The 18,405-nt window shown below is 41.1% G+C and overlaps 1 protein-coding gene across 1 annotated transcript in view; it reads left to right on the plus strand.

Annotated features, from left to right (window-relative positions):
* The window catches only part of shank3a (SH3 and multiple ankyrin repeat domains 3a), a gene marked incomplete at both ends in the record, with an annotated part of 215,601 nt that overhangs the window by 115,267 nt on the left and 81,929 nt on the right, over positions 1–18,405 (plus strand). The window contains 2 exons of the mRNA XM_083894045.1: positions 5,906–6,087; positions 6,504–6,527. Coding sequence (XP_083750171.1) covers positions 5,906–6,087; positions 6,504–6,527 — 206 coding nt within the window. The remainder of the gene's footprint in view (positions 1–5,905; positions 6,088–6,503; positions 6,528–18,405) is intronic.

Genomic DNA, 18,405 nt, shown 5'->3' on the forward strand with positions numbered 1-18,405 from the left:
GGGAAAAAAGCCATTTATATTATGCAATATATTCTGCAATAATGCAGCTTAGTCTGTGAAAATAGTATAATTATGATATCATTTGTTCTCCAATGTGTAATAAGTGTATGTATTAGGGTGTCAGTCTCCACCTAAACTAACTATGACCTAACCCCAAGGGTCTAACCAGGAATCACACCTGTGACTGGGGTTGATGTTAATTATAGTATTAAGCCTGTCCTTTTATTTAGAGCATACTGTGCCAAGGCTGTTTTGTATCTGTGTAAGCTGATTTACATGCACAACATGGAGGTAATGCACTCTTGTCAAGATGTTCCTCAAATGTGAGAATAGTGGTAAATTAAAAAAAATAAAAATAGTCAGCTGGGGCCATAAACATTGTATTTGTAGAAAACAAATGGACTGTTAGAGATCTGGGTTCATATTGACTTTTTAGGTCATTTATTGGCAATACTTTATTTCCTTTTATTGGCAGTTACCTTTGTTACAGAGGAATAGCTAGTGTCCCAGGAAACGCTGGAGTCTGCCTTAGAACTGTATCAGTGTGTGTGTGTGTGTGTGTGTGTGTGTGTGTGTGTGTGTGTGTGTGTGTGTGTGTGTGTGTGTGTGTGTGTGTGTGATGAGTCCTACATCTGTATCCTTTAATGAGACACAATGAAAGAAAAAGTTAGGGGAAAAAAAACTTGCTACCAAACAAATTCTACCAGGAAAAAAAAAGATTTGGTGTCAGTGCAGCACATACTTGCAAATGTAAAAATAAAGCATGTGTATAATTGGTCAAATACTAAAAACATGTGTCTGAATTGACCAGATACCTTATCCAGGGACAAACCCCACTGTAGACAGATAATGGCATCTGATGTGAACATTACTTTTTTAACTGTAACCATCACAATGAATTGCCATAAACCTGGGTTAAACCAAAAGGTATCCATTCGTCATCTTCGACATCTTTAATTTCACCTCTGACCTCTGATTTGTTTCTTTATCTATAAGCCTGCTTTGTTCTGAATTCTATGTTATTTGACCCTCGACTTGGACCCAGTTTTTAATTTCAGCCACCTCTGAACAACACACGCCACAGTAGCCATGCATGCTTGCTTGAGGGTAATGCAGGGAGGTTTGTTTCGTAGCCACACAGCATATAAATGAGGGCCAACTCCAGGCAAGAATTCCCCACTACTGCAATAGAATGTGTAGTACTTTCATAGCAACAATAATAATATTAACAAGTGAAAACAAAGACTGGGCTGCATACAAAAATCACAACTTTTTTTAATGTGTGCACAACTGAACAGGCTTTTGTCCCAAAACCCATGCAATTCTGAGGGAACACTTGTTAGTGAGTAAATAAATGTGTTAAAATAATCTTCGAATGATCATAGTTGGCTTAAGATCACTTATTTTTTGGAGCCTAACTGCCGAATTTTGAACGCCTTGGTCTATTCCGGATTAAAAGGCCGGTTTTCGGTGTCAACCTTATGCAGTTTCAAACAAGCCATGGTAAACTAACTCACACTTTTTCCGCCTTTCTCTCTCTCTTGTCTTATCAATCCTTTGCATTTCTCTCACAACGTCACCATCGCTGCCGCTCTCAAGAGTGCCAGCTGTTTTCCGCACCTCTGTTCAAATGAAGGCCTGCCCTACTGTGCCTGTGATTGACTGACTAGTACTAGAGACAGACAGGATGTCCCTTTCACTGAGTAGCGTGTAAAAAAACAGTAGAATCTGTAGAAACACTGTGAGAAAAGAGTCGCCAGTCAAAATGTAATCTCCGCCAAAACGGATTAAAACTCAATTAACATGTTGGAGTCTAGGACCTGTACTGTAGTTCGCCTATTAGTGACCTATGCCTTAAACCATTAGCTCTCTGAGGTTGAAGGAAACGTAAAGGGTAACTAAACCCCCTCTTCTGAAGTTAACACTGCCCAATGGCTGATTTAGAAAAATGTCAAGAAGTGGGCTGATAGCTGAGTGAGGGAGAGTGGGGTGCAGTGCATGGGGCGTGGTCTGGTAGTGAAATCTGACACGGAGCTGGATCTCAGTGAGATAAGAAACTCTTCAAGTGGTGGAGAGTGACCCTGGATTTCCACTGGGCGCGTCAGGCGCGATGAGATCCGGCGATGAGAAGCAAGAGGACTTTCATTTTCACTGATGACAGTGACGCTCAGCACCACTGAACAATGAGAAGCTGCAGCCGAGTGTCTCTTCTTCACTGCATTGCTAATGATAATGATTTTTGTTAATGTGACTAGCAACCTTGAGCTTGCCTATTAAATCCTTTAGGGCTAGGGTCCAAGTGCATATAGGGAGTGACCAAATCCACCGTTCCTGTCTAAGCAGTGGGAAAATGGCAGCTGTGCATGGTTCAAAAAGATTTTACTGATTGATTGTGTTTGTTTTGCGCATAATTTGCAATAAACTAATCAGTTCCAATGACTATTGCCTTAAAAAGTAAGGCTTATGTGCACCAATATGTCTTCAGTCCACCAAGGTGCACATGAGCAATGTCTTTCCATATAACTGACATTTATTAATCGACTCATGTCAATATCAGTGACTTTATACTTTTTTTCTTTGTTTCGTTTAAGTTTTTCCAGACCAAACTTAAACAAAGCTGTTCACTCCACCTGCCCACAGACTTTGCTGACCTCTCTGCTGATAGTTGTTCACTCTGGTCACTATCCAAAGGAAAGTAAAGAAATGTAGATTCCTCCATGGTTAGGTGTTTTAAAGCATGCCTTTCAGCAGGACAACTGCACAAGTTTAAGTAACAGGTGGTAAATGTCATGGATGTCAAATGCATCTTTGATCACCAGCTGCTACTGAAGCTTCTTCGACCTGTACAGATGTTCAAATGTGTCAGCTGCCAGTGTGTGTGTGTGTGTCTGTCTGTCTTTGTCACAGAGAGCACCTATAAATTAAAGAATGAGCATGGTCTTTTTGTAGCTGTGAGAGAGCAGGGGTTCCATCCTCCCCCTGTTCCTCACACAAGCCTCAAGTGCTGATGTGAGCAAAATTGTAGTGAGATGAAGCGAGAGACAACACAAGAGCTGCTTATGTTATTGTTTTTCGTTCATATGTCGCTCCATTGTCTAGTCAAAACCCTCAGCTCCTACTGTACTACTACTGGGTCAAAAGCACAATCACTTTCTGCTTCCTCAAGAGAGCAGTGCATCTCTGAAGATACCAACATAGTCATGTGCATTTTGATTTGTCATGTGCATTTTCTTTATAAACACTTTGGTCACACATTCTGCCATTTTGCCGATGTGTGGAGGAGGCAGATTAGAGTCATTGATGTAGATTGCCTGAGGAGTATTTTTTTTTTAGTTGTCAGAGTTACTTTGACACAGCCTCATCTCCCTACTACTCCAGCCCTCCATCCCTTCCTCTCTGTGTGCCACTGATGATTTCAGCGCCAGTGCTCAGACATTAACATGCGGCAGCCATCCCGGCCACTCAGTCCCTGCGGTAATTGGAAAGCCGTCAGCAAGCCGTTGTTTTCGATGGAGAGATGGACAGAGAAAGAGAGCCCGAGTGAGATGGGAGAACAACAGTAGCAATAACGAGTTTGGAGAAAGAAGGAGACAAACAAGGCTTGACATGAGGAACACAGGAGAGGGGAGGATGGAGAAAGAGGGGGAAAGGGCACATGAGGGTGGACTCATTAATGAAAAAAAAAACAAGTCACTAAAGTCTCAGATGAAAACCACACGTGGGGGAAAGCGATGGAAATTAAGTTATAATGAGGTTAAATGGTTATTTAGTCAGCTTAAAGGGAGAGTTCTGAATTTTGGACATAAGACCTATTTTCCGACTCAGCCGGTGTGATGGAGACGTCTGGAGACGTTTTCATGAAATATCGTTCAGTTCTTCTAGTTGCCGAGTTCGCTGGTGCTATGGCTAGTGCTAAGTCAATGGTACAGGTTAGCATGGCATTAGAAACACTCATACCGACTCCACAGTGCACCCGAGGCAAATCGATTGTAACGGCAGACTATCGATGTACATATCTGTGTTGATAGAATGTTTGAAATAAAACCAACCTTGCAATTTGAAGGATATATGTCTCAGCAGCAGCAGCAGTGCGTCTTCTGGCAGCGGCGGACTGATTCCGCTGCCGGAAGTATAGTGCTGAGAAAGTAGTCCCTCAAAAGTTCATGCGATGCAAGATTTTTTTTGGTTTAAATATTATTCTATCAACACAGATATGTACATCGATAGTCTGCCGTTACAATTGATTTGCCTCAGGTGCACTGAGCAGGTACCACTGACTTGCGCTAGCCATAGCACCAGCGAACTCGGCAACTAGAAGAACTGAAAGAAATTTCTTGAAAACATCTCCAGACGTCTCCATCACACCGGCTGAGTTGGAAAATAGGTCTTATGTCCAAAATTCCGAACTATCCCTTTAAGATATTTCTGTACATTTGTAGTCTTTCAAGGAAATATTGTTAGAATTCAGCGTTTAATCAAATCGTTCTTTACAGTAATATTATATATATAATCAGCAAATTCCAGATCAAGTAAACATGAATGTCTGTTAAACATGACATGTACTCATAAGCCGCCACAGCACAACCAGCAGAATAGTACTGAATGCAACTTACACAGCAAAGTAGTGATGAATGAAGAATGGGCGGAGCAGAACCGCTGCTGTATTAGAATTCACCACCAGAGAGACAGAGAGAGAGAGAGATGCAATGCCAATAAATGCTGAGACTGAAAGGAATAAGAGGCTGAAATGGAAGCAAGAGAATGACAGAGAGAAGGAGGGGATTCAAGGCAAAACAGAACAGGGAGGAGCGACAATTAAACCAAATGGGCTGGAGCACCCCCCCGCCCCACTGCACACAAACATGCAAACACACATACACACACACACACACAAACAAAGACAGATGTGCACATACGGACTCTCACAGCCTGCCTCAGGAAGCCATGGCGCATGCACGCTTGCACACAGACAGACAGGAGATCAATCGTGCTCTGGGACGAGCACGCTTATGTGTATGTCAGCGTTGTGTTAGTGACATGTTGTTGGTGGCGTATGCCATGCTAACGGAGGTGCAATCTTAGCAGCAGTGAGGGGGGGAGCAGCCTGTGTATGTGCATGTGCGCACGGCTAGAATGCACATAGAAGGCTTGAGCTGTGTGAGTGTGAGCGAGCCGTCAAAGGGGAGGGGAGCCACGGAGCGCAGTAACAGCAGCATCACTGGAGTGTGTGTGAGCAGTGGGAGTGTGTGCGTGTGTGTTAGAGGGGTGGAGGGGAGAGGAGAGGCAGACACGGCGGGACTCCCAGGAGAAGGAGCGGGGAGTCGGGGAGTAGACCCAGCCTCTCTCCTCCACAGCAGGAGAACCAGGACCCAAGGACAATGAGAGGTCTGTAGCCCAGCCTGGACCTACTGGATCTGGGGACGCACAGGGATCTCTGTCCCTCCCTGGAGGGGGCTACTGCTGGAACCCCAAGTCGGGATGTGTTTTACTGAGGGGAGCCTCCACTTGGATTTGACAGACCCACACACTGAAGGAAACTGTGCAATCCATCTTTACCATTAAATATTACTGCTTCTACATGTGTTAGGATGCAGGTTAGAGGGGAGAGATAAAAGAGAGAGAGGGTTAAAGGGAGCAAGAAGGATTTTCTCTGTGCTGTTAAGAGAGGGAATAAGAAGGGGGGGTTGGGAGGAGTGTACTTTCCTCTCATGACTCTCCCATGGACTGACTGTTGAAGTGCTGATCGGCAGGCAAACAGGGACCGGTTAATGAATCCCTCCCTGGCCACCATAACAACCAGGGGGAGCTACCAGGTCGCTGTCCCACTGACGACCATGTCGGTGACCACGGCTTTCAGCTACCAGCTCCCTGGAATCACCACAGTAACATATGTGTTTGTTTACAGCCCCGGCTCAGTGCAGCGAGACCCAAGCCCCCCTCATCATACCCCTCCAGCGTTGACAGGCCCCCATGGGCCAAAAAGGAAACTCTACAGTGCTGTCCCAGGACGTACCTTCATTGTGGTCAAACCCTACACACCACAGGGGGAGGGAGAAATCCAGCTGAACCGTGGAGAGAGGGTCAAAGGTAGGTTGTCTGCCATCATTACCTACTACCAACGACTTTTTGACACTATAACTGCTAATCTATGCTTCATACCATGACATCAGAACTCTGTCATCACCACTAATGATTTCATGTGAACTCTATGGCTTCGTGTAGGTTGACTGTCAGAGTTGGGTTTGTTGCAGAATCAAAAAGCAGACATTCCTATGGTGATGCTTCACCATTCCTTCACTATGATTTTCACTGCAAATGGCTTATATAATACCTCAACCTGGAAGTCATTTCAGTGTCTTTGAACTTGACATTGTGATCTACCATTCACTGCCATTCACTTTGTAAATATGCTGTTCTGTGCTTTACATGGAGTTGCCGTGGCTTTGCTTTCATGTGTTTGTGTGTGTGTGTGTGCTTTTGTCCCCATCCATGCTTCACTCAAGACTATGACTGTAATGACGTAGAAGGTAAACTCCATAATGTTATTCTCACCCCGTATCTCTCACCATGTATCTCAGTGTGCTCAACCTTACACCTGCAGTGTAGAACTTATTTCCTGCCCCTGTTTGAATCCACTTGAGATATGTTGACAATCTCAGTATGAGTCTGTGATCACTTCAAGGAGAGGGCATGCAAATTCAAACAATTGCTTATTGTTGTTGGTATCCATACCACACTCCTTTCTCCTCTGTGAAAGTGCTTCTCCCTGAATGAACAAATACTTTTCTCCCTCCCAGTATCACCTGTCCACAGAGCCCCACCTCCCAATCACATACCTCACAATGGATTGTATGACACATTCATCCCACAACCACACATACTATCACTAGTCAGTCAATAATGGAATTGCTGTCTACTATTGGTGGATGTTGAATACTTTGTGTCACAGCCAATGGTGTACAGTAGCTGATGATGTTGCTAACCAGCATTACAGCTGATGACATCACTGACTTGTGTCACAGCTGATCACATAAAATAGCTGATAGGGTGGGACAAATTATTGATTCGGCGATATACTGTCGTCCTTCCAATTTCGATATCGTAATTAATAAATGAAGGCGCTCAAAAATTAAAAAGTCCCTGCCAGTTGCATAAAAGCACTAACATTTTTATGTGGCTGTTGAAAAGAAAGATTTGTTAACATAGTTGTTCTATAGTCCTATAATTTAAATTTAACTATAAAGCTCCTGCTGCAGGACAATGCTGTTTCCTTACATTTTGGAGTTTTGCCAGTCTGATGGTACATTTTGATAAGTTAGTGTTTGTAAAAGAGGCAGCCATAGTAAGACTTTTGGCACTTTGTTCAAAGTTATCTCTGTTGTAAATAAAAAGAGAAATCCTGCACTAAGATACATATTGTGATGTGTCTGTATAATATATAATACCATATAATACTATTAGATTTGTTGTTTTAGCAATGCTATAACAACAATAGAGGATTATTTTTTCTAATTCACTTTAATGGAACACATCCAGATAATACATGTATGCAGTTTTTTGTTGTTTTGCAAAAAAAAAAAAAACATCCTCTACAAGTATTAAGCGTGATCTACCCTTACACTTGAACAATAACACAGCTCTGTTAATACTGGAGTGGAACCTTGATTAATGTTACTGGTAAATCCTGTGTTTGTCCTACTATTTCATTTAAAGAAATATCTGCTGTAAAAACATCTATTACGCCAGATTTATTCAAGACATGCTTGAGCGTTACATACACATGTTGCATGAGTTAAACTCATTGACAGCTCGCTAATATATAAGAGCAGCTTTAAGTCGCATCACTTCATTCCAAATTTACATTGAGCACAGAATTTGACAGACAGAAAAAGCAGCAGACTTTTGCACATTACTGTAATTATAAAATAACAATATTAATGGAATGTTGTAATTACTGTTCAAATGTGTATTATTAAAATACACGTGTTAAAATGTGGCGACTCAAGCCCGGGCCTCTTTCTTCTGTCTGTCCACAAAATCAAAATTCTTTCGTCACCTACGACCCTCTCATAACAATAGAGTTTTCTGAATCACAACAATATCATGTCGGCGACAAAACACCCACGGAGGTCAACACTCCTGACCATCTGAGTAAAGTAAAGATATCACTTGACAACAGGCAACATTAGGGGACACCTGCCAACACTTGCACCCTGGCAAACTAGCAGAGCAGGCAAGAATCACTGACACATTTCATAGACATAGATATAACTCTCAAAATGGCCGAAGCTCAGATGAGCCACACTGCCAAAAACATTGTGTTGCCAGATGCATCAGCGACATACTCGAGAGAAGAACGTTGAGTCGTGAGTCAGTGTTCTCAATCACAGTGATGGTCAGCGGCTATCATGTTAATGCCGTTGAGAGGCAGCTGCAGGCCGCAGACGTCCAAGCATGGCCTAGTGGATAGAACGCATAACAACCACGTGATATTAAATTTAAATGTGTTAAAAACTTTGATTAAAATGTCAAATATAATTTGAATAATAAGGAATGGAATTCAAGTGGGATTATAGAGGAAAATTGACAGCCCTATTTTGTATCGAATTGTGTGGTACCCTGTGATTCAGACTAGTAGCTGATGATATTGCTAAGCTATTGACCATTGTACTGTCGTCAGGTCTATTGGAGCCGTGTTGCACAGTGTAAGGATCTAACATCACTAAAACCTCACAGTCTGAAGGAAACATTCAACAACAAACAGCATACAAACAGTTAGATATGGCTCAATACCACTGTGTGTCCAAATACAACACAGCTATCAAGTCTCAAATTTCTTCTTATACCAATGTCAGTCCAACTTAATCTTTTTTTATCAAATTAGCTGTTAATACAGTATTTGTGCTGATGTATTTACCATGCACCAATGACCATAAACATCATGCTCAAACTGTGTGGCAGACATTTCCAACCCTCCCTTACATCCTTGTCACATGATGGTGCTTGCACATCTTTCTTTACAGCATGTTACCTGTGTTTAGCATTTACAAAATATTTCTCCGTTTCCCCATATCTAACCTGGTAATTTGGTCTTTGCCAGATGTTTTGTGTCCCAGCCTCTCTGTCCTTACATAACCTTGCCAGCAGACTTCCTCCTGCACTGTATACTTTGATGCCTCTACATACTATTTTTCTTTTTTTTGATGGAATACACTGTGCTGAGCTATTGAAACGGGCGATAAACAATCCAGACTAAACAATACTCCACTCATGTTTTTGCTGAACAAAACTAAAGTTGCTGCATTGTCTGAAAACTGTGATGTAGTATACTGATGTTGACACAAATGGTATCAGAAATGTGATGAATCAACAGCAGACACTGTGCCTCCATCTACTGAATGGATCTGCTGTCGCTGGCTTTTCTGTGAAAGCAGCCAAATCCATATGCCTGCCACTAATGTGAACACAGGGTTTTGCCATTCGTCCATGTTGGCAAGGCAGGAAACGAGCTCACAGTCACGTTGCTGCCAGAGCCATGGCCTAGCCAACTGAACCATCTGGCACTGTTATGCAAAACTGACCATCAAAATCACGATGCATGTTGGATTCAATATGACTCAGTAGTTCTGGGATATAATCTTAGAAATACAGTCAATCTAAAGACGTCCGGGATAGTGATCTGTCAAAATCGGTGGACAGTTCAGGTTCAAATGTTGTGCATTGTGTATTTTATGTAGTCCTAGCAGGGACTGACCAGTCCTCCTGGTGCACAGAGAGGCTAAGCTTGAGAATCTACTTCCTGTAGGGATGGATGACCCTTGGTTTGATACATAATGCATTTCATCTAATCTGCATTCATAAATGGATGAGTTGCTAACAGTTATAGAGCTCATTTGCAACGGAGGACAAGAGGATATAAGGCAAATGAAAGAGGGAAAGGGGATTTATTTCTTTAACATTCCCCGACTTATCCTCCTGTTCAAGGTGACAAACAAATCACAGTTATGGATTCTGGAATGTCAGTTGAGGCCAGGAGTAAGTTCCCCCCTCCTTTTTCTGTATGTGTACTTGCACTTCTTACCTCTTAAAACTGGCATACACACTGTCCAAAGCCAAGTCATAATGAGTCAGATCAGAGCATATTATGAATGATGCTTGGTTTAGTTTGTCCAAATGAATGGAAGTCAATGCAGTTTCCTAAGAAGAATATCTGTGCAAACCTGTGTGGTTGTGTTTGCGTGAGTATATGTGAATATGCCTGTGTCCTTCGACTCAGATTTTGTTTTGAAATATAAATTATTATTGATGACTATTGTCACATATTGTCACATATTGTGACATACCGTGATTACCCTTTATGTTCCCTTTCCCAGCTGTCCCAAAACCTGCTCACTCACGCATGAATACATTCATACAGTCTTCTCTCTTCCTGTTAATGTTCTCACGTTCCTGTTAATCACCAGCTACACAGGAGGAACATCTGTATGACGAGATCAGACTGGGTAAATCTAACCGGATATTATGTGTGTTTGAGTCTTTCTATCCATGCTTACATACACTATGTAAATGTCATTACCCCATCTTTACCGGTGAACCCAAATTGTTCTGCGCATATGTAAAAGTGTGAGTACTTCCTGTTACCGCTTTTGTTTTAAGACAGTTACAGTTATTACCCACCAGAAAAAGAGAGGAAGAAGGATAGTTTGTAGTTGCAGGAGATTGTGGTCGCCATGGAAAGGTTTGATTTGTACCTTCGTTTGTATCAATATATCAAAAGCACATGCATTGGTTTCACAATAACTATTAAAATGAAATATATCATCGATATGTGTATGTTAATTCTTAATTGTAATTATTGTAAGCTATTTTATTGATGAGAGTTGTAGCAAAAGGTTTATACAGGAAGTACTAAAAAGCCCACGTCAGTGGCTCTTATTTTGAAAGCTTGGGCTTGGGTAGGATGGGTAATCCCTGTGCCTGCCGCAAAATAGTTCGACTGCAAGTCGTCATACTTTGCACATGTGTAGATCAAATTAAGTTTCCAGTAAAATTGGGTAATGACAGTAACCATTAGCATTACAGTATTTTTTATCTTGCCCGGTAGAAGGACCAGTATTAAAAGTTGGGTACTGGTGTGTACTGTACCCGGCATCATATTGTGTTCACACTGGACACGTCTTAAATTCTTCACTCAGCGAGTTTACATACATAGTCAGGGTAAAACACGAGTAGGTGTGTTGCTTTGCCATCAGCGCGATCCAACCGTTCCAACACTCGAGTTGAAATTGTTCAACTTTGTTGAAGAATCGCGATGACCAATCTGCATTGAGATTCTCCGAATGATGTCACATACTTGCCGGCGGCCAATATTTTTGCATGTGGGCATTCTGAGCTCTATGACACAAGTTGCTACATGCACTCTATGTCTTGTGGAAACGTCTGCAGAGGAGAAACCGCGGTTATGTGTGGTTTCACAACACCATCCGGAGCCGGACACAACTTGGCAAGTTTGGCTGTTAATTTCGGGATGGATGAGAACCGTGATGCTTTCGCACGACGAGCAGCTCATTTGATGACTTGCTGGCTTGTGGCCAGGCCAGGATTTGACCAAAGTGATACCAACAACAGGCATTTCCTCTCTGCGTCTGCTCTTCATGTGAAAGCATCGCTGGATGCTCTGCAGACATTAGCCATGGATGATGGTGAAAAGAAATGCCGGATAATTCTGTTGTCTCGATCCCGCGATGGGAAAATGTGCGTTCAGTGTGAACACAGCAAATAACTGTGGCATGCTACAATACATACAGTATGTCCGACTTTTTGTAATAAAGAATAAATGCTATATATACAGTATAGCTTCATACCAACATTTTCCACAGCTCTTTGTTTTATGCAAACACAACAGCTGAACTACCACTCTATCAAACGCTACATTATACTTCTCCAGCTGCGTAATGCGTTATCCAACTGCGTAACCACGGAGACCCCTCAAGCCTTCATACTTGTCCGTCGTGGTGCTGGATACGCACTGCAATTTCCCGCCCGATCAGTAGGGGTCGCTACGCAAGGTTGTTGTGCTTCTGGCTACAGTGAGAAATGGCGTCCGAGAGAGAAAGACTGTTGTTGTTGTTGCAGCTAAATAACATGAAATAAATATTTTCTTTTAAAACTGCATTTCCGGAATGCAGTTTTAAGATCATTTGAGGCAAGAAATTGGCCGTTTAGAGTCTAAACATGTGGTTTGTGTATTGAGTTATGACGTATTTATAGTTTGCCAGCGACGTTGTCGGCGGTGATCAGCTCCGCCTCTGTGGACGCTCGGTGCGCACAGTGGCCGGCACAGAGCAGCGTTATCTCGGCCTGTTCTGAGGACCAATCGCAGCCCTTGCTGTGTCTGTTGTCCCTTGACAGAGTGACGGACACTTAAAAATATTTTGTGCAGCCGGAGACGACGTAGAGGGGTCTCCGTAACCTACGTAGAGCACTTTGCGTAGAAGTATACATTGGGCTTAACACTTATATTGTAATCAGTGATGCTAATTCATTCATCTGCATAAAAGTTGAATTAAATGAACAACCAGAGTTAATTATCTTTAAAGATTAGCAGGAACATATAGTAAAGTACAGTAGATATTCAGGCAAAAATGCAAACATGAAGTAGTGTATTGAATGGTAAAATAGTCTAGACACTGATTATGCACAGTGCTATGATATGTATGCACTTAAAGAAATCAAAAACCTCTTTTTTAACCAGTGTGTATTCATTCTTATAATACATTATAGCAAACATCCTGTGCATTAAAGACGATGAGGATTACTCTAATGACATTAACAATGACGATGAAGGTAAAATGTATGTCTTCCTTTTTCATGGCTTAAGAAGGATGACAAAGTGGGCACAACTGTAAATCATTAAAGAGACACAGTCATTCATTATTCCACTACCACAACTAAATCATGTTAATGTCTTGTGTTCCCTCTAATGACCTCAGCAAATGATTTTTGAGTTGCCGATGCTGATCTGCACTATGAGCTAATGGAAATCTGCATTTTCATCCTTCAATTTCACATAGTTTAGCACAGATCAATGCACATAGTGTGAAACCTGGTTATAGATGAGCCTTAAAGAAATGTATGATGAGATTTAGTCATGTAGAGTCCCCACTGTTATGTTTTCTCCCACCTGTTTCCTCTACATTATCATTAAAGAATTTCCTAGGAGAAACTCCCAGTCATGACTCGCTGATTGTCTATTTTTCTTGCTGTCTGAGATCAATGTCTGTAGACAGCCGTCGTCTAGACAAACAAATCAGGGTCATCCACAACCAACTCTCCAGGCTCACTGTTAATTTCAGGTAATGGGAACTGTTTGTTCTTCCTCACTCACCCACTTTCTCACTGCCACTGGACCAATGAACTAGAATGCACTTGATGTGACACTGTATATTTGTGTGTGCATGTGATTATTACCATTAAAAAAAAATAAGAAAGCCTGGTCCTAATAAGGCATAACCTAATTTCTGAGGAGCTATTTGGTTTGGTTTCTAAGATTTGAATTGTGGTTAGGTTAGGGTTAGGGATAATTCTTTGGTTAGGCTCCGGATGAGTGGAGTCTTTAAAAGGGTAGCTGTGCAAACCTGTGTGTGTGAGTGAATATGTATTTCTGCTCTTCTCCCTCATTGATGTAATCTGATCTCATCATCTGGATCTCTTAAAAGGCCTATTATTGTCACCATGGTAACACAAGTCATCAGTGACTCTTGTTCATAGACAAAGTCATGCTCAGACTTAATCCCAGGTTTAATCAGATGGGCAGATTAATCAGGCCAACATATGGGCCATTATTAATCGTCATTGGCAAATGATTGTATGTTCAAAAACATTATCCATAGATTTATTTGACAAAGTTTGATTTATTTATTGATTTATTTATTTATTTTTTTGTAGAATATTATGTTGAAGTGAATATGTGAATATTGTGTATCATTTGGGGCCAGCCATGGCAAAACCGGGAACAACAAGGCTGAGGGACATTTGGAGTTATTTACAGAAGTGTGCTTTCTAAGCTTTCCAACAATGTCCAACACATGCAAATCTGATAATATTTGAAGAAGATATGGTCATTTGAATGTAGGCACTCCTCAAACTGCTTTAGGTAGAATTTTAGCCTCAAAGATTTACACCTTCTGGGAGCCAAGAGACAGAATCATCACATTTAGATAGAACAACCCCCTCCTGGTCTAAGCTGTTAGTGAAACCACACCCTGCTCTGTATGGGCACAGATACTATTGGTGTGAGATACACTGCTACACAGAACAATACATGGACATAATAACCTCTTCACATTTGGAATTAAATAACTTGAAATATAGGAAGGGGGGGGGCTGGCTTATTCGGTTATAATTTCTTGTCCTTACACTTGTGTAGTCATATTTCCATCATCTTTTGATGCTTTTGTTGTTTCACAAAAATGAAAAACAAAATATGCTACACAGTATATACTTAAGAGAGAAGGATCAAAGATTATTGCTAATATCAAATTTAAAGGGACACTGTGTAGTATTTATGGGTTTATATAACCCAAAATCCACTTTTTTATACATATGATGTGCTCCTGCATTGTCTAGTCGCTGTATAATATTTTTTGTTTCATTTTCGTAGTGTTTCAAAAAGTAATGTAAAATAACATGGTTGTGGGCCACGGTTGCATTGCCACTGTTAGCAGCGAGACACCATGTTTCTACCGGAGCCTGTAAGGACAAACACGAGAGAACAAATCAAGCGTCGCTTGACTTGTAGCGGAAGTCCCGCCTCCACTCTCTCCGCTTCGTCTGCTATGGCCGCGGTAGCTCGCCCTCTCCCTCGTCTCACAAACCTCATCTGCTGACACGGAGAAAGACAACGAAGACGACATTTGACCGGCCGCGGACACCGTAGCACTCAGGGAAGGGAGGGGGTGAGCAGAGGAGCAGTTCTTTGTTGTAAATTTCAGCCTCTCCTCTAGATGGCAAACTACTTACTTCACCTTTAAATTAAATACATTTAAGTGGCTCTGTGGTGTCGTGTGGATGGATCAATAACTCTCAGCTAGTTGCTAAATCATTAGCATCACAATCAATACTTCATACACAAAGCTGTGTCATTCATACATTATTTAAGAACATCAGCATTTTAAAACAACAATACTGAGCTGGCCAGAGTGGTTATCATATATGTGCCCCGCCATGGTCAAAGTGTGCACAAGTTGGCCCCATGCAAATCGAGTAATAATGATTTTTTTTTTTTTGTGCAAGTTGAAGTTTCGAAGAAGCCACGACATGCATCAAATCACAGTATTGTGGGTCTTAAAACCATAACTTTGTATTTGAATTAAGGTTGTTTGATCGCTGTGAATCATATCCTAGTTAGGGTGTGGTGATATCACATTACAGTGCTTTTGATGTTTTTTTCTGGCCAATCAGCTTCTCCATACGGAGCAAACACATGGCTACTTAATATGCAGCAGAGGCAGTGGCAGCTCCTAACTACTGCTGTGGAGCTGTGTGTTCACCATTGAATAAAGATGGACAAGGAAAAACGCAGAAGAACTAATTTGTGGCTGTACTTTTTAACAAAGACAGACACAGATCTCACTTCTGCTATGTGAGTGGACTCATTAGCATGTAAGCTAGCTATCTTTATGCTAAAGTGTTAGCATAAATATTAGCAGACTTCATCATCGTGAAAACAACAAACAGATGGATTATTATTATTTAACCATATGGGGTGAGTTTTTGACGTTAATCTGTTACGTTAGAGTTCATTGGAAGTCACATACAGGGATTAAAACATGTTTTGTCTTTTAATAATCCACTGTGCATTTCAGAACTTTATATGGCTGCATTGTTATTCACTAGCTTCAAAGCCGGCACAAACATGTATGGGGCCCGAAGCTGAAGTTGATTTGTACCTCAATAAATTGCATTAACTATATAATAGCTGTGTTATTTCCTCCAAACCAGTGTCACTCTTGACCTCCATACACAGGTGACTCCAATCACAGTGGCGGATCTAGAAAATTCTACATGGGGTGGCAAATCAAACTGTCCCTCGGCCTAGTTGTTCCCGGTTTTGCCATGGCTGGCCATATGTGTACCCTCCACCCCGACCCCCACACGTCTAAGGAGCTTTAACTGCACATTCAGGATATTATTCTTTTTCAATAAGGTGACACATTTAAGAACATGCATCCATAACACTTCCATCAATGTCACACAAACACAGGACCTTCTCCAAATGCCATTATAAATCTTACAGACAGCCATGAAAATGGAACCAATGCAAGTAACGTTGAGATTAGACATTCACAAACATGATTAATGGGGTTTGGCTGAAACTAGTGTGTGCAGAATATTAAAACTGTTATGGCCATAGGAGAATACCAGAACCGGCTATAACAACACAAACACCCATACATATAGGTTTTTAATGAATTATTCCAGGTTCATCTTCACACAGGCTCAAACAGTCACTATTACTACTGCCCTGATTGCACCAGAGTGTAGCTCCACTATTTATTAATAGTGTGATATTGAACACCTGCAGATGATTTCTGTAATTCTGTATTTTGAACAAAATACAGTAGATGATACAATACATTTTTTTCACCACACAGCTTGATTTGTTAAGGCTGAATTGCATATGCATCTGTTCGTTTCCAAGCAACAGGTGCTTGGTGCTGTACAGTGCAGCTCTGTCATGTCATTTTAACAACTATCAAATAATGCTCTTACAGAGTTTTATAAAAATCTGTATCCCCCCACCTCCAACAGTTTCCCCCATTTGTTTTTCAGAACATTTTCCTCTCCCCATTTTCTCTTCATGTGCTTGAAGAAAATCAGGTTGAATAAAAGCCTGTGTTCTAATTGCTGAATTTTAAACTAAATGTCACTGTTAGCTTCACACAATGAGCTCAGGATGAATTAATTAGACTTTCTGCCTGGTAGCAGAGTGTGTGTGTGTGTGTGTGTGTGTGTGTGTGTGTGTGTGTGTGTGTGTGTGTGTGTGTGTGTGTGTGTGTGTGTGTGTGTGTGTGTGTGCGTGCGTGCGTGTGTGTGTGTGTGTGTGCTTATGTTTTGGTGCATGTGCAAGTGTGAGCGAGCTCCTCTGTTGTTTTGTGTGTGTGTGTAAGTGTAAGTGTGTAAATCCACATCTGCCTGTGTGCTTACTGTTGTGTATGTTTGTCTTTGTGCAGCAAAGTGTAAGTAATTGCCTCCCACCATTAAGATAAACAGCATCCTTCAAGTATTCAACAACCAGCTGTCCTGATATCTGAGGCACATATGGAAGAAATGTCTGCTGTTCTCACTCGCTCTGTGTCCTGTCTATCTCTGTCTTTCTTTTATTCCTTCCTTCTTTCCTCAATTTTATTTATTTATTTTTTTAAATATCTGATTTTTTTTTCCATTGTATGTGATGGAGGTTGGTTTTTGGTGAAAATATGTACAATATTGTTGTCTTTCACTCATTCATTTAAAGCTATTTAGCGTAGTTTGAGACCACATTTTAAATTCCCTGGACAGGCTGCCAGTCCATCACGGGGACACATGGAGACAAAAAACCATTCACACTCGCAGTCAATTTAGAGTGTCCAAGTTGCCTAATCCCTAAATCTGCATGTTTTTGGACCATGGGCAGAAAGGCCATTGTTGTGACTGGGTCACGAACTCAGGTCTTCTTGTTGCAAAAGCAAGGCGATATGATGAATGAGCTTCAGTTCATATCTTGATCAAGTGACTGATCCTCGGTTTTTCATGAAAGTCCCTTTGTATTCCAGCCCACAATTTTGATTCAAACCCACCCTTGAAAGGACATTTTGGCTGGTCCTCGTAACCTAAAAGGGCTTTTTGAGGGTTGAGATTTGGGTTACAGTTGGTTTTAGGCTTTTATTTGTGATGGTTAAGGTTACAATAAAGGCTTAGGACGTTATCACCCGTTTCCCATATGGAGACCAAAACCTGATCCTAATGAGGCAGAACTGAGAAATTGGTAGAGTTTAATGCTACGATTTGAATTGTGGTCAGGTTAAGTTTAGGAATATGCTCAAAATTCTGTTTTCCAACAGTTTGGCTAACTAATCTTGTTCAGATAATTTAAAAATTACATTTAAAAAAAATTGAGTTGGCACAACTCTAACTTTTTAACAAGTTTGTCTAACAAAATAATATTAGTTGATGGAACTTTTTAAAAACTTGAGAACTTTTGTTGTAAACTCAAAACATTTATTGCAGTAATTTGCCTTGAAATGTTGAGTTTTCTCAACTTTTGCTGTTTTACAGTGCTGTCCAAATGAATGGGAGTCAATGCAGAGTCAGAGAAAATTAATTGTAAAGACATTTTGGCTTTTTACCATTTTTTGAGTTGTG

Source organism: Microchirus variegatus, assembly GCF_963457635.1.
Source record: "Microchirus variegatus genome assembly, chromosome: 8".
NCBI classification, from domain to species: Eukaryota; Metazoa; Chordata; class Actinopteri; order Pleuronectiformes; family Soleidae; genus Microchirus; species Microchirus variegatus.